The 26,280-nt window shown below is 42.9% G+C and overlaps 1 protein-coding gene across 3 annotated transcripts in view; it reads left to right on the top strand.

Annotated features, from left to right (window-relative positions):
- The window catches only part of GALNT2 (polypeptide N-acetylgalactosaminyltransferase 2), a 246,957-nt gene that overhangs the window by 126,448 nt on the left and 94,229 nt on the right, over positions 1-26,280 (top strand). The window contains exon 2 of one of the 3 annotated variants that reach the window (XM_069852304.1): positions 22,272-22,391. In XM_069852304.1, coding sequence (XP_069708405.1) covers positions 22,275-22,391 — 117 coding nt within the window. In that variant the 5' untranslated portion in view covers positions 22,272-22,274. Of the gene's footprint in view, positions 1-22,178; positions 22,392-26,280 lie in introns of those variants that run through there. The other 2 variants (XM_069852305.1, XM_069852302.1) reach the window with 2 other exon arrangements.

Genomic DNA, 26,280 nt, shown 5'->3' with positions numbered 1-26,280 from the left:
TATCTGAAAAGAAAAACCATCCATCCTTTTTTCCACCTGTATCCAAACTTACTTTCTTTTCATTATCCTTCCCTTGGGCTCTGACACATGATGGAGTTACTGTGGTTTCTGGAGCTGCCATGGCAACTTGATAGTGTGTCCATGTCCAAGAAGAGTCCAGCTCTGTATTGTTCAGAGCAAAAGGTCCCCCATTCTGTTTCAGGAACTGGAAAAGGCTTAGATGCTGAGTTGAGAACATTGCCTGCCTACAGGCAGTGAGATTTTTGTCTAAAATTCACTGCTCAGGTAAGAATTTGTGTTGCAGGTTTCCACCTGGAATTAATTTTAATGATTACATCACGCAAGGTCTGGTAAAACAGAGTTTATAATGGAAACCATGGCTTCACTTTAATAGGAGCAATGAGAGAGCAATATCAATGCCTGTGACTGTTTGGACTGGTTTGGTAATGGACATCTGAAAGTCTTACTCAAAGGCCACAGCCCAGCCTCAGGCTGAAGCATGTTGGCAGGGCTATGGGTAGCACCTGTCCCTGTGATACGGCTTTTGGAGAGGGAGACACAGATGGTGGCTGAGCAAGCCCTGTGAAGTAAGTAGCCCTGACCAAATTCTTTTCTGTGCAAGCAGTTTACAAATGAGTACAGAAGAGCTTGCCACTAGCACCACATACACACTGTGTGAGAAGGGTCAGACTTAACTGAAAAGGAGCTTTGGAGGTGAAACAAGTGGCCAGGGAAGGGCTTTGTCAGGCTGGAACATAAGAAGTTAACCACAAATACTGCACCTGCTTTTGGTGTGAGGATTTTCTGTGTGGGGTTGGCAAGGGTATGCTAATGAGTATTACTAGAATTGGGCAACAACACACTTCCATGTAGGGTTGCCTAACTTTCTTGCTGTGCTTTCAAGCTGAACATATGTTTTCAATTATTAACATGAATAATGGGAATGAGATGACTTGAATCCCAATGAGCTCTATCTTGCCATCACACTCAAGCCCCACAAATGGGAATATTTATGCAGTGTGGAAGTGCATTATTTTCTTCACTAGGAGGGGTCTTAGGAGGTTCAGGTGTTTAACTCTTAGCAAGTTCAGAGATCCACAATTAGAGCCTCTTGCTTTATTAAGTCCTTGGGCTCCTGTCCCCGTGTCTCCAGGAGACGGAAATCCAGCATGTGCAAACTGCTGTACAGGAGCCAATTAGTACCATGCTGTCCTATCTTGGCATAGGTTTTGGTCAGGAGTCCAAGAAGTCCTGGGAAACATAAAACTGCTTTATTCCCATCTTCATCTGGAACAACCTTTGGGATGCATAACTCTTCAGCTGGGACTCTTCCACTGTTTTGTGTGGCCTCTAACCCTCCTTTTCCATTCACAGTGGGCCAGTTTTATTAAGGTGTGCATTGTTTTCACCCTGCTCTATGTCTTTGGGAAGGTAAACAGGTTCATGATTTGGAACAAGAAAAAGACTTGGAAATTATTTTAATGTTTAGTTCCTCTCCGTCTTCCAGATCCAGAAATCATCATTATACTTAGGCCCTTTCCCCCCTGTCAGTTAGGTTCTGATCTAATTCCTTCTGACATAAGTATACGTCACTCACACAAATTCTGAAATCATATCTCTGGAAATGAGTCATTCAGCCTGTGAACAAACAGGAAAATGTCAGTTAGAAGCAAAACTGTACAGGATGAGTGTATTTGTGGAAGCTCTAGTCTAGAAATGGACAGAGGAACATTTTCCTTCAGTTTAACAGAAACAAAGTAGTGCTGTGAACAATGGAACAAACAGAGCCAGCCTTCCCATCAGCTCAGGTCTGGTGGTTGAATGAAAGTTCTCATTTAAATTTTCCTAGGGTTGCTAGACTTCCAAATTTTTTGTCTCTTGCATTTTCCATAGATTAAAGTGAAAGTAAGTTCATATTATAGCCTTTACCTCAGTCATGATACAGATCAAGGCTTTCTCCTCTGTCTGGAGGTATATTTTCATTGATTGTGTAAGAAATTAGCTGCCTCCAGGTAAGCTTGGAGCTGCTAAAAGGTTTGGGATCTCAAGGAGAGTAAGCAGGCAGAAGGAGAATGATTTCATAAATCATTATTTCCATGGGAAATGTGACTAAAATTGCTATCCAGTGCAAGAACAGATGGTTTTTACAGTACCAACAGTGTGTGCACATGTATGTGTTCAGACATAGAGTATCATTTAGTATCAAGAAGCTGTGTGACTGTATCCCCTTTTTAGTTTTGAAGTATTCTATATATGTATGTATATATGTGTACACATGCATACATATGCATACATATAAATGACATCTTCCTGTCTGTCTCTATGCATATATGTATGTGCATTTTTCTGTCAAAGTATTCTGTATATATTTATACAAGTTATACAGCATTTTCGAATAGGCTGGTATATGATTATTTGTATCCCTGCACTTCAGACATATACTTATTCTTTTCAGATTTGTCAAATAAAACAAATAGGTTCCATTTAGGACTCCTGAATTCAGGCACTGAAAAGGGGGGTGTGGGTGTGTGTGTGTGTCTGTGTGTGTGTGTCTTGGGGTATGTGAGTGTGTGTCATTAGTGATGTACAGCCATACAAAGGCTGCACTCACTTAGGTGAGGGAAAACTATGTTATATAAAAGCAGTAAGACCACCCCAAATAAGCACATATTGCCACCATGACTTCCACAACTCAAGCATCTGTAGGCTAGCAGATGGTTCTAAGTCACCTGTTCATTCTCCATCTTTCTGCGAGTAATTTTACTGTTAGCAAACACAAAAATTCATGTCACAGGAATAATCTGCAAATGGTTTGACTGTAACTGTGATCTGTAAAAATAAAAACTTGCCTAGTAATAAACCACGCATTCACAGACTGTAAAATACTTACAACTGGATCTGCACTCAGCTGCTGTTTTGCTTGGGTGAGCTGCAGTCATGGAGTGTGGAGTATTACATGTTAGTAGAGAGCATGGAGTAGGCTCAACACCGTCACCGCTATGGATGTAAAATCACACAGAAGTTGCCATCAAACAGTAACAATTTTTGGTAATTGCCAAGCACAGCAAGAGGCAGCTCTGTATTACATTACTCATTCTTCCAGATATCCACTTTTGCTGAGGAAGGGATTTTAGAAACAGAACCTATGTTTAAGGTCAATTGAAATCTGAAGAGATTCCAATTTTTTTTAAGTTGCCATTATTCACCGTAGTGCACTGCCGCGAGCTTGTGGAAAAGGCAAGGCAGCAGGGTGAGCTGCTCTTCTGCTGGGAGCATGGGCTGCTGTTGGAAAGTGGAGCAGCTGCTTTCTGGTTGGGGCGAAGCAGGTTCAAACCAGGGATGTTAAGTGAAAGGAAACTGCTGTTTGTGAGAGAGGGTGCGCAAGACTGTGTGCTGCTTTCCACACAGTGCTTTGTTGGCATTGGCTTGGGCTAAGGAAGTTATTTATGGCAGGTCATGGGATTTCAAATGGAAAAGAGAAACTACTTTAGCAAAGTGTCTCAGGCTGAAGGTCATGCTTTTACGGCTGGCAAGGTTGGTCCCAAGGGAGATCTTCCCTCCTGCGTCCCTGGCTGCTTCCACTCAGGAGAAAGCCATGTATGTGCTATAGCTGGGCTTGATGAAGAGGGCTGACTCCCTCATGCTTGTCTTGTTTTTCTGTATGTATCGTGAAATAAATAAAACACAGTAGCCTGGGATTTAATAACAAGTTCTCATCATTCCTGGGAGACGGGCACAGCCAAAGATGAGAAGAGGGAGTCCGCCATGGGTCGTGCAACAGCGTTAGCTGGCACTTAAACAGGTTGTGGGGGTTGTCACTCTATTTCAGTTCCATTTTTTGCTGGCAAATTTTCAAAAGCTTTGGTGCCTTTATGCCAAATCTTTGTATTTTATTCTCAGCCTCAGATTAATCTGACAGTTGGACTTTTCTTTGACCTTGGCAGAATCTCAATTCTTGACACATCTAAAGATGATGGAGAAAGGAGGATTTCCAAAGATATGTCTGGGGACTCATCAACCAGGTCAGGGCGTGGTACACAGTGGTGGGGGGACCGCTGAGACCCCAAACAATCCTACTTGGGACCCAGTGCCCTGAGACACAGGCTGTGAGCTACAACAGCGAGGAAGGAATGGGAGCCTGCTTTCTCCACCCCTCCTCTCCAGCCCTTTGTGTGGGGTGGCTGGGGGAGAGCTGTGGGAGCATGGCAGCTGCTGCACCTGAGCCTGCCTTCGCTGCACTTCAGTCACGGCCCCAATTCACTTCCTAATGAAGATAAACTGAATTAGGGGCTTTATATTTCTGAATGAGAGTATTTAATCTGCCACTGATTATGTGTTAGCACCTAATCCACTTCCAAAGACAAATCAGTTCAATTCTCCTGAATGTTCCCATATCAACAAGCCCTGAATGTGAGTGAGATGAAATCTATCTTCCATGCCTAAGGTGGCTGGAGACATACCAAGCTTAAGAATATTTGGAGCAACTGATAATCCGAGGCAGACATGAGGTATGGTAGTAACCTACTTTGCAAAATGCCCATGAAGACTACCCTGTGAAAACCCCTGTCTTCGTGTCTGCAGAGGTATTTGGTGGCTTCAGCAGAGGAGCGAGAGCCAGAATTCTGCGGGTTCTGGTGTTGGTTTATGCTTAGCTCCATCTCTTCACATGCTTGGAGCATGTTCCTCCAGCTGAAGGCAATGCCAAAACTCACATCCTTCTGCCCACATTGTTTCCAGCTGCAGTGAATTTTGAGCAAAATCAGATATTGTTTAATGAGAAAACTTTACTTTGTCTTCTTGAGGGTTTCAGTTTGTAAGCCGTGCTTAAACCTCTGAATTAGAATATTCTACAACTATGACGTGGCAGGCTGTCAGCACAACAGATAGCAATTTGGTGAATCCCAGTACAGACATAGTGACCCGGAAGCCTGAAAAAACTCTCAAGTTTAGTTATGAAATAACTGTGCAGGTTCGACAAAAATATAGATGTATATCAATACAAATGTAAAACCGACAATCTTGTATTTGAGTTTTTTTGAGAAAGAATGACGCCAAGACTAAAGTGTTTATTACTGCTGCGCTGCTAATATCTAGGGTCAAACCCAACCAATTCAGACAGCAGAAAGCACTGCGGAGTATTAGAAGGGCGGTAAAAAACCTGACAGCTTTACTGTTGGAAACTGATCATCACAGCAGGGGACCTGTGTCATATTTTAAGTACTATTAAATTAAATGTTTGTTTGAGAGTGCTGTTTGAATGCTACCCTCTGAAAAGTCAGTAACTGCTCATCACAGGATGTAACAGGGAAGCATTTGGCAACCATCTTCCTAGCTCCCAGTAAGTATGTGTTGCAAGCCCCTATGTGCTGCACAGATGGTAAGAGTGGCTGCAAATATGAGGATGTGCAGTTCTTTGAGAAATGTTAAGTTTTCACTCTGAAAATCATGGAATTTGTGGAAGAGGTCTAAGATATTAATAAATTTCAGTCAAATTTTTCAAATAAAATATTTTAAAACAATTTGTGTTCATAGTTTTGAAGTTAAATGTTTTGTTTGGGGAAATATTATGCAACATAATTTGGAAATGGAAAAAACCTATTGTATTTCAAAGAAAACAAAATATTTTAGGAAAAACAATTTTAGGTGGGCTGTTATTTGTTTCACAAAACCTCAACTTGTTCTGTTTCACCTTTACCTGAACCTGAAACTTTTTCTCTTTTCCCCAACCCCAATTTGCACAGTAAACTGAAAATCCAAGTATCACAAGCCATAGATCCAACGTACTTTCAGCTCTGTCTTTCTCCCACACAGTCCTCCTGGGCTAGATTGATGTGTCCACGACACATCCTGCTTTCCAGCCATGGCAAACCCTGCAGGCAGAAGGACTCGCCTCTGATGGGTGGGTCTTGTAAGACATCCTCTCTGCTCATGCCTGGGTTTTTTGGAAAGAGATGGTGGGTTTCATACAGAAGATCCTTCTGCCATATGCTTGGCCAAGAAGCTGTTGCCATCTGTGTGGAAGCTCACTTTTGAGATTCATATCATTTGGTCCAAGCCCATCATTGCGGCTTGTGGCTTTTATGTGATCAGTGTGAACAGATCAGAAACCACCTAAAGGAGATCTGCATTGTAAGCAGTAGCAGGTAAGTGTTCCTCTCTACAGGGTGATGGAAGGCAAGACTGGATATCCACCCCAGTCTTCTGGCTCAGCAGCTGGCTTCTGCGCTTTCTTTTTGCCCTCTACTGCAGAATAAACTTTTCTAACTCATTCATAAAAATACCACTTCGTCCTCTGCAAATGTCACTTTAGTTGTGAAGTGCAGAGTCAACTGTTCTGAGTAAATATTTATTAGATGCTAATAAAATGGTTCAGTATTTCCTAATCATATCTTATAAAGTGTAAAACTGAGCTACCTGTATCCAGAACACAAGTGTCTTATAATTTCTAATCCTTCTCTTAATTTCTCTGTTCCCTCTTTGTGGGTTTTCTTCTGGCACTTGATGATATCCCTTAAATCTGATTTAAATGAATTTGACTTAGAGACTTTTTCCCCATGTGCTTGTCTGACAGCATGATTCTTGTCTGGCTATAGTATTAATAACAATTACTCAGTATTTTCTTATCATCACAGCAGGGGTGATGTAGTCCTGTGGTTTTATCCTGTTCCCAACTGTATTCTATGGGAAACCATCCTTATCTATGACAGGAGCAAGCTTGAATCCATTACATTTGCAAGTCATCAGTATTGCTCTTCAAGGTGAATATTGAGGGGCTCAGAGGTCCTGCTAGCTCAGGGCAGAGCTCAGATGCCTGGATGAATTTGCAGGGATGTCTCGTGATTGTGCTGCTGTGGTCACAGCTGGAGACCAGAAGCTGAGCTAGAGGGACGGCCGATTACTTTCTCCAATACAGCAATGCTTCTGGTTGCACTAGGTCAGGTCTTAAATGTTTGCCTGAAGTGCATGAGTGTGAATAGCTGAGACGTCTATTGAGTAGCTTCCAGTCCAAGACACAGATTTGCAATATGAGATGCAGTTAATACCAGCTTGAACCAGTTGATGTTCATCTGCTTGCCCATAGACCTGAATTATTTATCTGTTACCCATTGCACAGCATTTTATTGCTGCAGCTTACTCTTGTGCCTTGCACTCAGTCTCAAAAGAATAGTACAGTTCCACAGAAAAATCTCCCATGTCAGTATGCTGCGACTGGAAATCCCTTGTTTCACTGCAGCAGTTTTAAACAACATGCGAAGAAAGGACAATTTCCGAGACAGATGTTGTTCCCTCAACATAGGCTTTTGTGCCTTCTGCACTTATCTGGCTTTTTTATTTTCCCCCAGTCCTCTCTCATAGATAACAAGTGATGCACCATAGACAAGTCTGGCAGGTCATCAAGATGTAAAGGTTGGACTGTACATTAAGAGAAGTATTCAGATATCTTTTACACTTCGGTCATTATTCCCAGAACACCATCCATTTGGTTTATGGACCTGCAATATAATCTGCCTGATAATTTATATACAATTTGACCTACCACAGTCTCAGATTTTTTTTTTTATCACCCTGATATAACTGGTGAAAAGTAACAGTTACCATCCTATAAGCTTCCAATGAAAGTGTTATTTCCCTGTGGTGAAGGTAATGTGCCATATACAAGGGAATTCCACACACAAGTAACCTTTTTGGTTATGCTTCAAATTTTGTTATCATTATTTGTTTATTGAGCATTGCCAATGAGCTCAGTTTTGTACACTGTGTAGGAAAAGCACACAGAGCCTGACTCTCAGCCAAATTATACTGACGTGTTGTACTCTGGTGAGTCTGGCTTTCATTCCCTTATCTTCAGGACTGCATCAAAGGTTTTCATGTGGGTGCATTAGGTACCAAGCTCTCCTTTGTTTGATTTTCTAGCTGTGCATTCAAACACCTTCAGAGACCAAGCCTTGCTGAGAAACTGGGAAATTCCAGTACCTCATTCCTAAATGACACAGTCTGCTTTTTCATTTTGGTTTCTTCCTCTTATTTCTTTTATCCCCCTTCTTGCATGCTGAAAAAGTGCTGTATTTTATCAGAAGCAAATACCATAAGGCTTCTCTTATTCCTTTGAACACAAAAGCAGAATTCTAGACATGAATAGCACACAATCAGGGCCTTGGTGTTGTGAGGTTTTAAACAACCAAAACATTAACCTGCATTACTTTCTTCCCTGCTTGGACCCCTAAATATTGCTCATTAAGAGGCTACAAATGGTCCCACTCTGTCTGTGGGAAGATTATTTCCTTGTGAGATCTGCTAGGAGCAGCCTCAAAGCTATATTCTTTGGCATTTGTCAAACTCTGGGAAACTCCATGAGTTATGGAGAAGAGGGACATAAGGAAAGAGAGGGAAGCTCTCTTCACTGCTATTTCTAGAGAGGACCGTTTCTACTGGGAAAGTGCTGGGAACATCCTCCCCCAGGCTCCAGCAGAGTTTCTGCATTTCTCAGAGTGTTCTGGAGCAATTGAGCATGAGGTAACATACAGGTGGCTAAAGGCTGCTGTGGATGTTGTGAGTTCCCTGCTGTGCCTCTTAGAGCTACTTAACGATGCAAGGATATGTTTGCACCTTGCTTGGGCCTCGTGTAGCCATTGCAGCATAGACTGGAGCCACAGCTAAGCCTCCATGTATTTATCAAGATCCTGGACAGAATTTGCAGTCCACAGTAAACCCTGCATACGTGTAGTCCTACTGTATTTAATATTAAGTTAATATAAAACTAGGTGTTATATCATCTGCATTTGGTACTCTGGCTTGTAGTGTACCCACAGCTGGAAGGGTGGAGAACAGAAACAGCCCAGCTGCAGGACACATCAGCCAAAACTAGGAGGTGACAGGAAATGTGAAAAATGTGAGGGCTTCTGTGAGGACGACAGCCAAAGGCAATAAATATATAAGTAAATAAAGCAGTAAATGGCTGAGGAAACATATCCCTGGGTGCAGTAAGAAAAGTAAGTGGAAGAAAGGATAGAATTAGAGAAAAAGACTGGAAGAGAAGGAAAGAACAGATGGGGCGAAAAGAATTTTACTGGGTGTTCATTTTTCTTAGGGGAATCTAGGAGAGAGAATTGGGGAATGGGAAGGAAGAAAATAGAAAAAATTAAGGAAAGGAAAGAGAAAAAGGAAGATGCTGAAGGATGCAAAATATGTTAAAAATAACATTTTGAAGTCATTGAATGGGAAAACATAGGCTGTGAATGGAAGTAAAAACCAAATAGAACTAGACTTTACTATCTTTAGCCACAACATCTTGCTGTTCAGTGTGGATAAGACAGTGAAACGACAGGGATGCTCTGCAGAGAAAAGGGCTTGTCTGCTTGAGAGAGGGGATCAGAATCTGGCAGGAGGATGAGGTAGATGGAGAATTGGATGTCTCAGAAAGTGCAAGAGAAAAGAAAAAACAATATTAATATAGAAAGGTTGATGCCAGAATGTTGTGGAAACAAACTGATTTTTCACTTTCTGCAATGTATGACTGAGGGGCAGGAGAAGAACTCGTCAGGGCTGGTGGTGGCTGAACAATGTGCACAGGAACCCCTGCACTTTGTGTGCCTGGCATTCAGTGGTGTAGGTCTCCTAACACTTCAGGGCTCACACAGCACCTATACGGCAGCCCACGGGTCAGGCTAGGGAGCTGCATCATCCACAGCTCAGGCTTTGCTTTTAGCAAGGTTGATCCTGGGGTAGAGATTAGAGCCTAAGGGTCTTGATTCAGCTGAACTCTGAATAAACTTCCTCTGTTTTCAGCCAAACTGAGGACAAAAATATGGGGTGACCTGGAAAATATTATGAGTAGAGCCTCATATCAGAACAAGATCTAGAAGTGACTGGAAAGGGGGCATGTGTGACCCCTCGAGTGTACCCACATCAGGTAGCTGGGAACATCCTCTGTGCACTGGGGAGAGAAGGGGGAACACAACCCCTTCAGGACTGTTGCCACTAGGAAACTCATGTGCAAGCAGGGAACAGAGTTAAATGATAGGAATGGTCCTTGCTTGTCCAACAAAAGCATGGGAAAGGAAGGGTGTCTGATCCTGAATTTGTAACTGCCAAAGCGCTGAAGCAACTGAAAAGCACTTGCAGGTCAGTTTCAACTCTGTGCTGTTGCAAATGAAAAGAAGCTGGACAGAGCTGTTGATAAAATAGGATTGAGAATGTTGAGAAGCTGTGTGAAACCACTGAGATAATTTCTCTGTTCCAAGTAGAATCAAAGATACATGTAGCACTGCCAGCTCTGCTCCTAAAATCCTCCACTAGCATAGAGCTCAGGTTTCCCTGAGCATTATTAGCCAGCCTTGGATTTTCCTCCAATATCTAACTGCCATGCTGCAGAATCTAGTAGATTTTTTCCTGAAAACTGGGCAACGGGCATAGATTATTGTCCTTTCTTGGACAGTCTTTCACATACTGGAAAACTATTATGAAATCTCTCTTTGGAGCTCCTAGATTGACCACCCAAATTATCTGAGCTGTTTCTGATATCCTCTAACTGTTTTATATTCTTGTTGCACTTTTTAAAAGCCATCCAGAACCAGATCCACTACTCAAGCTGGGTCTTCACCAGTGCCTTGCATTATTCCCTGTTGCATGTGATGTTCCTGTAATACTATACCTCAGTATGAGATTTGCTTTTTGGGAGATTTACCTGCTTTCCTCACATCCTTTTTTTCTTTTTTCTTTTTTTTTAAATTAATTCTTCCACCTCTTTTATGATTCCTTATTTTTAATTTGTGCATTTGAGCTTCCATTTCTTCCTGTAGTACTTTGTTCATGTGTTACTAAATTCTGTCTTGCTAGTTTCTCCAGTGTATTGAGATAATTTCGAATTCTGATCCCATCTTCTGAAGTGCTTGCACCCACTCCCACCTTGGTGTCATCCACAAATTTTATAAGTGTACTCTCCACACCATCGTCTCTGAGGATGGCAAGAAAATACTGAGCTAGGTCAGAAAACATTTTTTTTAAACCTTGCAAAGATAAATAGTGAGTTAAACTCTGATAAAGAACACTTCAGGATGAAAAAGGTGTGAATATATCTTAGCTCTAGGACTTCTAATCCGAGCTTCTGTAAATAGTTTGCATGTGCTACATACTTGAGTAAAGACTGGAAAAACAGAATCCTAATTTTTGTGAGGGGCTTTCTTCCCCTACTAGCCTAACTGCAAATGAAAAAGAACGCTGCTAAACTAAAGTATATGAGCCATACTGTGTAGCACAAGACAGTACCAGAAAGAAGTTTAGTATTCAGGGAATGTGCAGCACTAAAATGCTTGTCAGCGTTGCAGTATTTTGACATATAAGTGGGACACATCTGAAGCCTTATCTTTGCCCACCACTGCCTAGTGCAAAGAATTGGCACAGTGACAGAATTCATCTTGCTCAGGAGTCAAGATGTTACAAGAGCCATCTCTAGCAAGAAAAAAAGAAAAGAAAAACAGAAAAGAAAACAAGAAAAGAAAAAAAGAAATGGCAAACACCTATAGAAGTTTTGAAGCTCTGGGTTGGCAAATGTGGCATCTATACTCTTGACAAGCCTAGTAGGTCTTGTCTGAACTCAGAAACGCACAATTTGCAAACTTGCTCTCTGAGGAAATGTCAAGAATTACTGGATGAAGAGGATGCTTTCCTTAGCCTTTGGGATGTTGCCAGTTCTCCTGAACTGCTGTCAGCCTTGCCACTGCTTGTATGATTTTCCCGTCTGTGTAATCAGTCGACAAAATATATCTTTTTGCTCCCAGAAAGTACTCATCCTGTCTTTACTTGGTGTTATTTTTCTCTATGTAGGGTTGAGGTCTAACTGGAAGAATGAGCTGAAAATACAGTAAATTCCAATTGTATCTGTTCTTTTTGTTAGTTTTAGCAAATTTAATGGTTAATCAGCACCCTTTGTACTGAGGTACCTCCTCTTTTCCATAGAGCAGGTGCAGGACCAGTGCTCCCTTTACTCAAACTTCCCCACTGGGGTGTATCTCGGTTCCGTTGTGGTCCCTGCAACAACCCACAACTCAGGTACAAGTCAAAATATGGATCATAACTTGTGCTTTGGACTCTGATCCACTATGAGTGGCCTGAGACCAGTTAATGTCACAGACGGCTACTGAACAGCTCCAGGGGACTAAGCAGCCCAGCCAGTTCTCTCTGGCAGAGACTGGGAGCTCTGTATGCTGTTACCAGCTACCCAAGGCTTCCAGCTCTCCCAGCAGATGTGTGGAGAGCCTGCATGTGTCAGGACCAGTCTGAATGCTTCTGGGCTTTTCTCAAGGATGCAGAGGAAAGTCTTGGCAGAGAGATTTACATGGGATGGGGGGTAATCGGTTAGACACTGAAGAGAGGCCTTGGTTCAGCTGATTTATTTCTTCAAACTTTTCTCAGCTCTAGGTAATGTCACTCTCCATGAGGCAGGTAGAATAAAAACACATCTCTGAGCGGGTTTCCTACATTGAAGAGGTTCCTCTCTGAAGACTTTATTTTTCTTGGAAGCAGAAACTTTTCCACTTGGCAAATCACAAATACAGACCTCTGCTGTGTTTGTAGGTGCAAGCCCTTTGATTCTGCATTTTGTGGAGTGTTAGATGCATGTTGATTCCTTTCAGATATGTATCAGCTACTAACTCAAATCTCACCAGGACCATGCTTCTTTGGTTAGGGGAGTGGGATGTAGGAGTCCTGTCAGGACCTTGCCTGGTTTGTGGAAGCCTTTTATTTTAAATCTTTTTTTCCTGTGCAGCAGCACAATATATGTTTTCAAGAACTAAAAGAATGGCATGTGGTGACTGATTCTGATAAGTGCTCCAGATCTGAATCTATTCAGGTCTTTCAAATACAAACTCCCCATCTTTCCCCTCTCTTTATGAGCAATGATATGAGCTCATGGCTGATCAAATTCAGCAGCTGAAGTACCAGTGGGATCCTGAACTAATTTGCTGTCCCATCAAATTTTTTTATATAGGCATACAATATCTCAATGTTTTAGTGAGTAGAAAGGGGAAAAACAGCTCTCCTGAATGTCTTTGGCCTGCTGATGTTTTTTTGGCTTTTAGAACAGAAAATCTAACTAAAATAATAATCTTACGAACTGCCTCATTTTTCCTGTTTATAATTGTTACTCAAGCACATGGTATGCCTGAAGATACCCTAGCCAAGAAAGCAGTGTAGACAGCAAGCAAATGCTATGGAGAGCCAGAACAGAGCATCATGATCTAACACAGGGAAACTCCACCTGCTGGGTTAATTATTGTTATTTAGTCATATGCCAGAAAACATGCAATTAATTGCAGCAAGAAAATGCACTGCCCTTCTTTGAATTTAAAAGAAGGTTGCATGCCAGGAAGAAAGACAAAACCCATGAAGCTGATAAACTGAAATAGAAGCAGGAAAGAGAAAGATAAAAGCTAGCAGTGGTCCTGTAGCAGGTGAGGCTTCCCATTCCATCCAGCCCTTAGCCAGGGTCCCAGCAGAAAACAGATAAACAAACCCCATGACACCCAAGCACTGAGGATGTTGCTTTTGTTCTGGCTGAAATCCAGTAACCATGGCTTGACAGAGCCCTGGAGAAGTGCGGGAGCACAGGGAGATATTTCTTAAGTAGAGGGTTTCTCTGCAGTGTGTAGGTGTGTGACTGGTTACCATGCAGTGACATGGCCCACTTCCTGATGGGATCCTTGCCTTCAGGTGTGACAGTGTCTGTAGTGTTAAGCGGCCGCCATCCACTCTGCACTCTCAGCCAGAGCTCTAGTTCTCAGCTGCTCCAGGGCATGTAGCGTGCAGGATCCTGAAAGGACAAGTGACTCAAATGGTTTAGGTGAGGCACTGCTAGGCTTTGCAGGAGCTGTACTGGTTAAAGGCAGGGGTTCTGCTGGTGAGCTGCTGGGATTTCTGTTGGTGCCTCACATGTTGTACGACCACCAAGGTCAAAATTTTATATGAACATTTGTCTCGCCACTGTCATGCTGTACCTCTGCAGGTACGTCTGTGTCCCTGGGCAAGTATTTAGTGAGCTCGTCTGTAACAAGGACACACAGAGAATATCTGGTAAATGTTTTATATTGTGCAGTACAGCCAAGGATGTTTGTTATTGTAAGACTGTCCTGGGATATCCATCTAGAGGGGATGACTCAGGCAATATAAAAGAAAAATAAGTATACAGCAGAAGTGCCGCTTACAAAGATGAGATACCAGAAACAGTATTTTTCTAGTGCAGCATCACAGAGTTTTCTACTCCCAGCATCACAGCAGGAAGCATTTCCTAAAATGTGGGGGGTTTCCCTCCTTAACAAGTGTTGTGTCAGACGCTACAGTGAGAAAGCCTGTCCGTCATACTGGTGTGCCTGACACAACCACTATAAACCTGTACACAACCAAGCAGAGCATGCCATCTCTTTTCTGATTCTCTCCTCCTCTGTCATCCTATTCCTCTTCCCATGCCTCCTTCACTTTTGCCTCCCCTGCCAGCCCCCCTCCCTGCACACAAGCCTTTGGGGCTTACAATGGCCCCATGAGCATTACCATGCACGAAGTCTCCCATGGTCACTTTTCAGTGAGAGAAGGAGTTATATGGGAAACGTGATTCTTTTTCTCAACTTATGTCATTTCTTCCCTGTTGTAGTGATGTGGCCTTCTGCAGTTACTCCCTATTTACAGCAGCATGAGATGACAGTCAGACAGAACTTGGACTACGGAAGGAATGATCTTGCTAGGGAATTCCCAAGGCCAAAAATGTTATTGCAATAGAGAAGGCCTCATTTACACCTGCATCCACTGGAGGAATCTAATTTACAAGTAAAAGTAAAATAATTATTTGACCAGGTCTTCATGAAGTACGTATCTCCCTTGGTTCAGAAATAGTTTTGGAAGCTGGTAGGGTGAGAAAGGAAAAAGGATCTTAACCTCAGTTCACATACCCACAGACCTTCAGCTTACAGAATCAGGACATGAAGTTATTTTATTTGCCATTTGACTTTTTGGAAGAAAATGCTCACTACTTTACCTGAAACTCCTGAAAGAACAAAGGGGTGGAAAACACACAGTCTCTGCAGGGCAATCCCAGTTTCTCTTATAAATTATTTTGTTTGTGTGATAAGAACCAGGGCCAAGGTCATTCAGTCACATTACACAGAGGGTGGATCTGGCTGTTTCCCTTGGAAGAGGAACAGTGTAAAGCTAATTTCTTCAGATTTTCTGGTTTTGGCCTTGTTTTGCAGAAACAGTGTCTTTCATGATTTCAACAGATGATGATAAAGGTTTGAAGTCAAAAGGGTCATGAAGGCTATAAATGGGGTCAATTTTCATTCCCGGTGGTAAATGACTCTGTTTACTGTCTGTTCCCAAGTACTGAAAGATTAAGCTTGGGAGAAATCAATATGTGACTTCTGGAGAGTGTGTGAATTGAAATAGCTGTGAGCATCTCTTTTTCCCTGTTATGTGAAATGTGCTCTTGAGTGTGATACAGAAGACCTGTGTAATGTGTTATAATGATTGTGGAAACCAACCCCCAAATCTGCAAATGGCAAAATGAAAATTAACAAGATAAAGTAATGTATTTATTGATGACATACACTGCTTGAAAAGACTACTTTTAATTGCATGGGAATTGAGCAATATCTGGGAGTACAATTTATAGCAGTGATAAAAGCACAGCACTGGTGCTTATGTATTTAGTCATAGGTGTAATGCAAAAAGCAGACACAGTGCTAGGGCAGGTGTGTGGGGAGTAGTGACCTTCACCTAGTGCAGAAGAATCTTTCGGGATGCATACTGTTGCTGACTCTCAGGCTCTACTATGCCCAGGAGGAATTGTGTGGATGGTTGCTTTGGGCTGTGTACCACTTCTGAGGCATGGTCTCCACTGTGTGCATCTGGGTGGGAGACAACAGTACGAACATGGAAGAATGATATCTTTTTTTTTAAAAAAAAGATTAGATAAAGACAGCTGAGCTGTATTCAGCTTGTCCACTATGGCACCTCTGGAAGTAACTTGCCATTGTCAGTGAATAGGATGCTTCTCCAGAAAACTGGATACCTATTTTCCATGTCTCCCACTGAAAGCCCTTTCTTTAACTCCTTCTGTAAGGGAATTGGGGAAGAAGTAAGGAGATGCTTTCCACTATCTGATTGAAACTAAAATATTGTATAGTAAGGAAAAGTTTTCTCTCTGCCCCTCTGAACCATATACAGTCACTGAAGAGAAGCATATGCAGTACCTAGGTTAAGCACTCCCTGTTGCTAAAGTAAGAAGCCAGGATCTGACAGCCTGGGGAGCTGGCGATCTGAATCACTTATCAGTCTTTTCAATTCAGACACTGCAGAGAGTGAGTCTGAATACGGTGCAGTAACTTTGGAAGGGAAAGGCTTATGTTGCTTCCCTGTACTCTCATCTCCCTTCCTACCATGTCTCCTTCAGTCCTCTTTACATTTGTTCTTTCTTTTTCCCTTTTCCCTCACATTCCCTGTGGTGAGCTGATGATGGTGCAATTACCTAGGAGAATGACTTATTTAATGAGATAAGCAAAAACCTGCTTCTGGTAGAATGCTTTGATTTGGGGAATCCTCTTTCTTCATCTCCAGGACTGTTATTGTAAGCTAATTTAGCTGCATTTTCTATGGGGTTTTTTTTGCTGTAGCAAAGCTGTATCATAGACAGATAGCTTCAAAATACTTGATTGTAGCCTTACTGATCTGGATTATGAGTTTGAATAGACAAAGTACCAGTTGAGATTACAGCACTATTGTGAGATATGTTCACATTTGTCTTTGTTGCTCGAAAACAGACTTTTGTATTATGCATTAGGAGGTAGTATTTACCCCTAGACTCAAATAACTTACAGTACTACAGCTGCACACCACTGCAACATAGTCTTGCTTGAGAGGAAAGGATGGAATTTCCTGCCCTGTCTCAGGCTGTAGATCATCAGGTTTTACCCTTTCTGGCAGCTGTGAAGAATCCAGCGTGATCCTCTGAATTCAGATAAATGCAATGAAGGGGGATCAAATTACCTCAATCAAAGGTGAGGTCATTGTTTCAGCAAGTCTGCCTCCATGGCCGCTTCTCTCACCTATCATCACTCTCCTATGAGAGATGCTTCTGAGCCATATCACATTCTGAAACCTGATCATTAGCCTACAGAATACTGCAAGAGGCTTATTTTGTGCTGCTGAAGTTCAGCCCAACATGCTAAGCGACTCAGCTTGGAAAGAAATGTTGACAACAGGACTGTAGTCTGTACTGTCTTCTGTCATCTTTAGGAGGCCTACCAAAGGCTGATTTATTTTTTCTTTATCACCCATAGGAAAAAAATCTGTTTCCTCTCTTTGTAGAACCGAACAACTCAAAGGAATGTTGAACCTTAAACTTTATTTAATAGAAAGCAAGGGCTTCCAGATTTGGATCATTTCCCTTAGAAGCATGAGGGCTTAAGCTGATACTGCAAACCTGTGTGAGAAAATTGCAGAGTTTACAATATCTGCATCACATGATGTAATGTGTTGATTGATCTCTGATGAGGAAACAGCACAAAAAACCTGCAGTCAGAGGAAACAGCCATTGCTTTATGCTTTAAAAGTGAAGATACTACCTTCGTGAGATCAAAGTCTAGGACAAGAAAGCTTTAGTTATAAAAGGCCTGACTGCATTCAGACCTTGCACAGCAAACCCTGTACAGGTCAAGCAGTGACACACTATTTTCAAGGTAAAATGTGCATGATACAATATTTGCTGTTTGGGGTTTTAACAGCTCGAAAAACATTCTTAGAGGGTAACAAGATTTTTTGGATGTCAGCCACTTTCAAATGCTATTGCCAGCACGTCTGCCTACTCTGGGTAGCATCAGAAAGTGTGCTGAAAAATTAAACAAACATAGTTCTTGGCATCTAAACAGATGGGGAAGGACATGTTGACTCCCAGGTCTTTAGCTGAGGAGGTAGTCTGTTTCTCATTGTTACCACCATGCAGTGAGGAATTGCGAAACACCCACATAGATTTTCAGACCTGCTAGCTGCACTTACTGCACTTAACCTTTAATCCTGCAAGTACTCAGCCATGAGCATATAATTTTAAACATCTAAGTAGTCCAACTGACTCCAGTGGGAATATGCTCTGAATGAAATTACACATTTGCATAAACGTTTACAGGATCAGGATCTTTCACTACAAACACAATTCTTTCACTACAAACACAAACTCAGGCTGAGCACTCAGCTTGAACTCTCAAGGTATTAATAAACCTATTTCCTCCACGGAAGTGTTTTAAATTTCACATTAATGTGTGATTTCTGTCATAAAATGTCTTACATCAGGCTAATGAGTAATCTTTCTCATGAGAGAGGAGGAACAATGCACTTCCTGACATAACTGCATGGGTGTGAAAAAAGGTAATCTGAAAAGGGTCAGCAACATATTTACCTCCCTGTATCAAAGAGGTTCAGACAGCTTGCTCAGAATCTGGGTCTCTCTAGGTTTTTAAAATCTGTTTTCTGAGCTTTAGACCTGATCTGAAAATGTTCTTTCCTGTCTTTTCAAGGATAAGATTGCTTGCATGAGTAAGGGATTGACTCACTTATTCCTAACGGCAAGGACTACATACCATTCACATTGTCGGAGGATTCATCCACCTCTGACTAGGTCATTTAACTCTAGAAAACGATGATTAACTTCATTGGGTTTTAGTTACAAGAAGATGAACATTAAAACTCTGAATTAGACTCCAGTCAAGGTTGTGTCTAGTTTTATACCCCTTCTCAAATAAACTGTGTGAAATTCCTTCTGGTTTACACCCTAGCTAACCAGAACAGAATTTAGCCCGCCAAATCTGGGTGTCTGCTCTGCAGATCAAAGGCAAAGTTTCGGTGATTCCTTCTGCAAATTTCATTGCTATTTGTACTCTCACATGCTTGATCTCCCTTTTGTTTAAAGGGCTGTGCTTGATACAGAGCATTTATATTCTGTGAATCATTCTAGCAACACCGCTTTTAAAATATGCTAATATTTTCTTTTGAAATGCACAGAAAAATAATTTAAAATATCTTACACTTTTCCTGAATTGTTTGCTTTAATTGAAGAGCTTTTTCTTTTTTTCATCTTTTGCTTTGCTGACTAAACACATTAGGACTTTTGAGGCAAAGAGGTATATGCAATGCATGCAAGTATGCTGTAATAGAACAGGAAGCTTTTCCTAGAGTTAGTGATGTAACATTTTCCATTCTAAGCTTCTGTGTATTCTGTGGTCTCTGAATTGTTCTGATTCAGTATGAAATCTGCTGGATTGGGACTTAGTTCAAATGTGAATATTTTGGAAAGGTTTGAACAAAACTGGTTCAGCCAGTTCAGAATATAAGGAGAGTGAAAAAAAAAATAATAAAATTACTCAAGCTAAATAGGTTCTTACAGACTTTTTCAAGCATTTCTGTAACTTTATCAGCTGACAAAATGAACTCTGACATGGAAGTAGCCCTCCTTGAAGTAGTCGTGTATTTGCTTGTTTGGAAAGAAATTAGTTTTGATTTGACTGAGTTCTAAACCTTTGAAAACTGCGACTGAGCATGTGCAATGGATTATTTCAGTAAACTTGTGAAGAGTGCAGCTACAGAAGGCTTTTCTGTACATGCATGGCTGGCTAATTTTTCTGGAAAGGGAAAAATCTATCTAAGCATATTGCTAAAATCAGTGAAAATACCTGAGGCTTCAGGGAAACATTTGAAGACCATCCTAAAATCTTTTAGACTATGAAAAGGGCAAGAAAAGATTCTGCAGGCTTTGCAAGGTGTTTAAAGAATAAGTGTCCTACAGATTTTGTAAGGTTAAATGCGATTATGTCTCCAGAATAGAGCACTTCACCCACATAAGTATACAACGTTTTCTGTGGGGAAGCATGTGATGAACAGCACCCTCTCCCTCAGCAGATATGCCCAGTGAAGGAATTTTCCAGCAGCAGGGGAGCTTTTTCTTTCTCTCACTTCTAGGTGATGGGAGAGTTTAAGAAGCTGTGGATTATCAGCTTGTTCACAGTCTTGGGCTGCTCTGATTATATAGAAAATCTTGCTAATTAAAATGTAGCCTTTGGGGTGGGGTTGTGCGTGTCTTTAGATGCAGGCACCATCAGTGTTTTTGCGGGAATTGCTCTCACTTGCATCAAACACTTGGGATAAGTCAAAAACTCTCCTCCAGACCAGCTGCATATCTCTGGGCAGTCCATGCTCTCCAGTGTACCTCACTTCAATAGATGCCAGTTATGTGGTTCCAAAACTTGTGTTTTGCACAAATTTGGTATCTCTATTCAGCTCCCTCCAAACCCAAGAACCGTAATGCTAGGTTTATTATTCTCTCTGAAGAAAGAGATCTCTTTATTTTACACTCACTGAACACTTTATTTTACACTCACTTATTTGGGATTCCTTCCTTTGTCTTTTCACCCATCCTCCCTCTCTCTCCATCAGGGCTCTGGCAGGCGAGAAGGTGTGTAGTTAGTCACTGAAACCTTCACATACCAGACCACTTCTGCCCAGGCAGTGCCCACACTGCCACAAATCACCTCCCTGATGAAACGGTCAGTGGAGGGACTGTGAGAGGAGTGAGATATTGATGCCATTTCTTTTGGTTGCTGGATCTTTTCCCGCTCATACAACAGAATGTCTGTCAGACCCCTGGCCCCTGCCACATCCTGGCACATCTTGGTTTCCAGTCTTCTTAAAGAAGCTCTGTTGTCATTGGTGTGGCTGGACTGGCAGAGGTCTGATGTCAGTATAGACAGCATGAAAATATGGGATACAGTCAGAGCAGGTGGCAGTAAAATAGCCTATTGATGACACGTGGTGAGATGACAGAGAAAACACTTAAAACCCAGGACTGCTCTGCCTCGAGTGGATACAGTGGCTCTGAATTAGAGGTGCTTTTTAATGGTTAGGGAACGTGTCTCTCTACTTTTTAGTTTTGTCTCCTCATTTCTTGATGTCCACATTGGGATAAGATAGCAGCAAATGCCAAACAACAGGAAACTACTCAGTGGCATGGAAAAAGAGCAGTGTGAGCTGTGCGCACACAAATCCATGAAGCTCAGTGAGAGCCAGCAGCAGTGTAGCATTTGTCCTGAGGAGTTTAAGGCTGGAACTGGGCAAGCAGAAAGAAAAATAATTTTACCAGGCAATGACCGTATGTCAACAGACCAGACTCTAAGAGTGGAGCCCCATTTAGGTCAGCCTTCTGGAAAGATCCAGGCAGAGTCCTGGAGACCAGAGATCCTTTATACCTGTGTAGGGGTGACCATGCTTTCCAGATAGGGCACTGCGGTCTGAATGTTGCGGTGACCCCAGAAATGCCAGGGGAGCCGGTGCATGAAGTTAGCAGTATGGCATGGTTGTCAGGACCTTGAGGTCTCCCATTAGGCCATGGAAGGACCTCTTTAACATGAGAAAGGTGGAGACTTATCAAATGAGATGCAGATAGTTGTCACCTAGAGAACATTGGCTGTCATTCAGCATGACTTTGCTTTCTCACCTTTGAGGTTTAATGAAATTGGGTGCACTACCTGCCCCAAGTGACTTCAAGGACAACACCTTCATAAAGCACATTCACAAAGCACATTACGAGGGCGTGTAGTGATAGGATGTGGGGAAACGGCTTTGAATTGGAGAGGGGCAGATTTAGAGTAGACATTAGGAGGAAATTCTTCACAGTAGGGGTGATGAGGCGCTGGCACAGGTTGCCCAGGGAAGCTGTGGCTGCCCCATCCCTGGAGGTGTTCAAGGCCAGGTTGGATGGGGCCTTGGGCAGCCTGGGCTGGTGGGAGGTGTTGCTGCCCATGGCAGGGGGGATGGAACTGGATGGGCTTTAAGGTCCCTTCCAACCCAAACCGTTCTATGAATCTGTGATTCCATGACTCCCCGTTTCCATGAGATTCCACGATTCCACGACTCTCCCTTCCTCGCCGTCGCCAAAGGGCAGCGAGGGAGAGCGCCGCGCCGCACTCCCTCTCCCTGCCCCCCCCCTCACTCCCCCGGCCCCGGGGGCGCGTGCCCGCGGCGGGGGCGCGGCGCGGCGTGCTGCAACCATGGCGACGCGGCAGGCCCCGCCCCTTCCCGCCCCGCGCGGGGCTGGGCGGCGCGCGATTGGCCGGGGAGGAGCGCGGGGGGGGGGGGCGCTCGCCCTCTGCCCCCTGACCCTGCGCGGCGGCGGCGGGAGCGGAGGCGGCTGCTCCTCCTCGCCGTTTCCTGGCGGCCCGGCGGCGCGGGAGGGAAGGAAGGAGAGGATGCGGCGCAGGTCTCGTCTGCTGCTGTGCTTCGCCTTCCTCTGGGTGCTGGGCATCGCGTACTACGTGTACTCGGGAGGCAGCGCCGCGCTGGCCGGCGGCGGCGGCGGGAGGAAGGTGAGAAGCCCCGCGCCGGTGGGGGATCCCCGCGGCGTGGAGCCGCCCCGCGGTTCCGCTCCTCCTCCCCGCCTCCCCGAGGCTTCTTTGTGGACTTCAGACCGGCTGCAGCCTCGTCACGTCCCTCCCCGTCCAACTGCTGCCGGCCACGTCCCGGCCCGCGGGCAGCAGGCGTGGGAGGGGAGAGCCCCGTCCCGTCCCCGCTCCATTCATTTCCCGGCTGAAAACGTCTCCCCCTTCCCTGTTCCCCCCCTCCCTCCCTCCCCTGCCCGCACCGGCGGCGCTCGGGCTCGCGTTCCCACCTCGGGAATACGCGAGGCTCCGAGCTGAGACGGCGTTTCTTCCCTTTCTTTCCCGGTTCCCCTTGGAATCACGGCGCTTTCCTTTCTCCGTAGCGCTACGCCCGAAAGATGCGGCGCTCGGGTCGGTTTGGCGGCGAGTCAGGAAATAGCCGCGCTTGTCACGTTTCGGGGCTGTGGGGTGGGAGGGAGGGCTGTCTCTTCCTTTTTTTCCCCCTTTCTTTCTCTTTTCCTCGCTTCCTAACGTTCAAGAAGTTGTCTGCTGACCGTGCAGGAGTAATTGTGCTTTGTTCTGTCCGTCAACTTCTTCAATACGTTTTTCGATGTGTTGTAGTCGTTCACTGACCAGGAAAATAGCTGGAACTTAAAGACGGCTTAGTTCGCGTTGGTGTCGATCAAAAGAGGTTTTCCTGGCGTGCTGAGGGAAGCGGCAACTTTGTCCACTAACTCTGTTTAGGAAAAATAGTAGTGAATAAGCCCTTTTGTGTTGTTATTGGGAGCTTCATCCCTCCTTCTCCCCACCCCCGCCCCCCGTATAGACTAGCAAAGCCGAGAGCTTTTAGGGACTATTATTTAAGCCTTGTGTTTTAGAATAGGAAAGGTGACAAAGCACCTCATAATTGCGACGTTATTCAAAAATACTCAAACAAACCCAGAAATGGGGAAGAGAGCAAGTGAGCCACAGTTAATCGGTGTTAATTGCTAATAAATGGCAGCCTCCTGTTAAAGGAAAAGTAGCGTTTCTCAAGTCTAGAAGTGTATAAGAAGAGGAATGTTTTTGTATTTGATGCCTTTCGGTTCATCAGTTCCTGGTAAAAACCTGCTGATTACTGGTTCCTGTGGCGGCTCGTGGAAGCAAGTGCTTGCGTGATTACTTACGAGATTACTCATGTGAACAAGGGTCTAGAGAATGAGTCTCTGCTCGTTGGTGATTGGCTCTCTGTTCTGATGGGTCCTGTTTTATTTTCTCCCTGTAGCTTAGGAATGTGTTCAACAGCGACTTTTGACGTAATATATTAAAGTAAGTGTTAAGTGTGTGTTGCTAAATACAAGCTCTTAGTCCTTCAGAGTATAGATGCAGTAGCAGAAATAGATCAAGCATGTGATAACAAGTAAGGCAGTAGCCTAAAGCCTTTCTTGAAGAACCACCAGAGTGTATTTAGAAAGTAAAAGCAGTCTTATGCTGCTGCTGATGTACAATGTGATAAAGAAAAGCTATCAAAGGCAAATACCTGCAGATGGGGAAATACTTTTTTAACTCTTGCTGCGTGTTTCACTTGGAGTTTCCAGACAGATTTGTAACTCTGATTCATTTTTACTGCTGGGGAAACTGAAGTGTGGGGATAATGATTTGCCCAAGGTCACCTAGAAGATTAGGTGAGAATAAAATAGAAAAGAAACCAGTTTTTCTGACTATGAGTCTGGCACTTGATCTGCTGGAACCTTCTGCTATTTATTACTGGTATTGGTTGGAGTTTTTCTTATGGTTTTAAGAGATCTATGATCCTGATACTTTCTTCGGTACTATAATTTGTTGTCATTCTGTGCAAAATTTAGTAAATCTCAATTGTCAAGGTAATTGGGAGAGTTTACTAAAGATAGCTAAAAGGCATTTCACAGGCCTGGGCTGAAGCTCGGTGCTAGGTTTAAAAATGTGAACCCTTATAGTAAAGCCATGGTAATGAAGAAAGTAGGTACTGTGACCATAAGAAACAACTGGGGAAACTAACAATTATGTGTGGATTGGTGATTTAGGATTCTGTTTTCTGTTAGTGAAGCATAAAATTTAATCCTGGGCCTCAATGTAGGTTAGCAAGTGTAAGTAGAGGAGGATGTGTGTAGTGTAATAGCTTTTGAATCTCAATAAAAGGCTTATTAACTTAGTGTCAGGCCCTGGTGTAAAGCAAAACCACAAACAGTCTTAAACTTATGAACAGAAACCTCGCTGTAGTAAATTTCTTGATGTGTATGACTTCAAGTAGTCCTCATTACTTGCCCACTGTTTCAGCGTAATGGAAACAAGAGTTGCTTAGAGCAGAACATAACTTTTAATAAATTGAAGTCTATAAAATTGTAAAAGCTGAGAGTGGATAGTTCTTCATTTGTATGAGTACGTAATTTGCATGTTAATTATGGATCTGGTTATACAAACGGAATGTTTTTTCAGTAGACAGACTTAGTGTGTTATCCAGTCATAGTGGACTTGTTTGGTATAGCAGCCAGTCCGGTAACGTGAGGAACACCACAAATTCTCTCTCTCTTCAGAAGAGTTGAAGGTGTTTGCTCTTTGCCAGAATTGCACCTGAGTAAGAGAAGAGTGACTTTTCTTTTTTGGTTTGTTTTTTTTTTTTTTTCCTCTTCTTTCCTTTTCTTGTTAGAGTAGTGTCATAGTTAATGTAAGAATCTGTATTTTGGTTTTCCATTTACAATCTTTCTAGTGAGAAGCTATTTGGACATTGCAGCATGTGGTACAACCTTATTGAAGTTTTTGGCCCCTGGCAACAATAGTGGTGGAATCCACAGCCCTGTGTTCAGTGCTCTGGCCTAGTAGGAGCTGAGCAGACATGAATGGGCGCGCTAAAGCACACTAAGTAGAAGCTGCTTCATTGGTAAATATGTAAATAACAACAAAAAAAGGAAGGTGCAGTGCTTGTCGTTCTGGACCTAGGCATAAAAATTGTAGTAGAAAGAAATTACATCTTCCACATCTGGAATTTAGGTTGTGACAACCTTTTTTTTTCTTGAAAAGAAAAGATTAGTCAAAGCCTTCCATTCAAACTGTGCTTGAAGGGGGCAGAAATATTTTTTTTTCTCTTCTTCTTTTCCTTCCCTCCAGTGAATGTATAATTAAAATGATTGTAAGCACGAGAGTGCCATGGATTCAGTTCAGTCCTTTTCCATCCAGGTCACGGAGTTGTAGGTAGTTAAGAATGAGTCTGATTCATTTGTTTGAAAGGTTAGAGAAAGAGCTTCCAAAACAGAGTCTGTGACACAGAAGAAAGCAGGTTACAAGCCCACCAGTTGCGAGACTGAGAAAAATGTGGGCTACTTTTGGTTCACTTCATGTGTTTAATATACAAAAACCTTGGGAACTGAGAATGGAACTTCCCTTCTTTTCATGGATGAATTTCTTAATGTGTATCAAAAGCAGTTCGTGCTCTTTCTCTCAGAATTGCACAAAATGGAGCAGCTTCTGCGAGACCGTTATAAAGGTACTCATAGCCTTCCAAGCTGAAGTCATCTTGATGATGTGATCCCTGCTTAAGACTGGTGTGAATTTGAATTTGTGTATTTGACACAGGTTTTGAGCTCTTTAATCATTAAATTCTTGCACAACAGAGTGGATTTGGAAAAAAAAAAAAGAAACCAAAAAACAATACCAAAGCCCAAACCCCCAAACAAACCAATCCTAAACCACTGAAAACCCCCAACTGTTTTCTACAGAACTTAACACTTCTAGGCCTTAAGTAAGTAACCCCATGTAATTAAGCCCTTTAAGCAGGACAGAGGAATATCTGCTGCTTGTTGAAAGGCTTCACCACTGCCAAGAGTGAAATTCTCCTAGGCGTAACCTGAAGGAGACTTGTAGG

This window comes from Phaenicophaeus curvirostris, chromosome 2, assembly GCF_032191515.1.
Source record: "Phaenicophaeus curvirostris isolate KB17595 chromosome 2, BPBGC_Pcur_1.0, whole genome shotgun sequence".
Taxonomy (NCBI): domain Eukaryota; kingdom Metazoa; phylum Chordata; class Aves; order Cuculiformes; family Cuculidae; genus Phaenicophaeus; species Phaenicophaeus curvirostris.
This window is presented reverse-complemented; position numbering and strand designations above follow the sequence as displayed.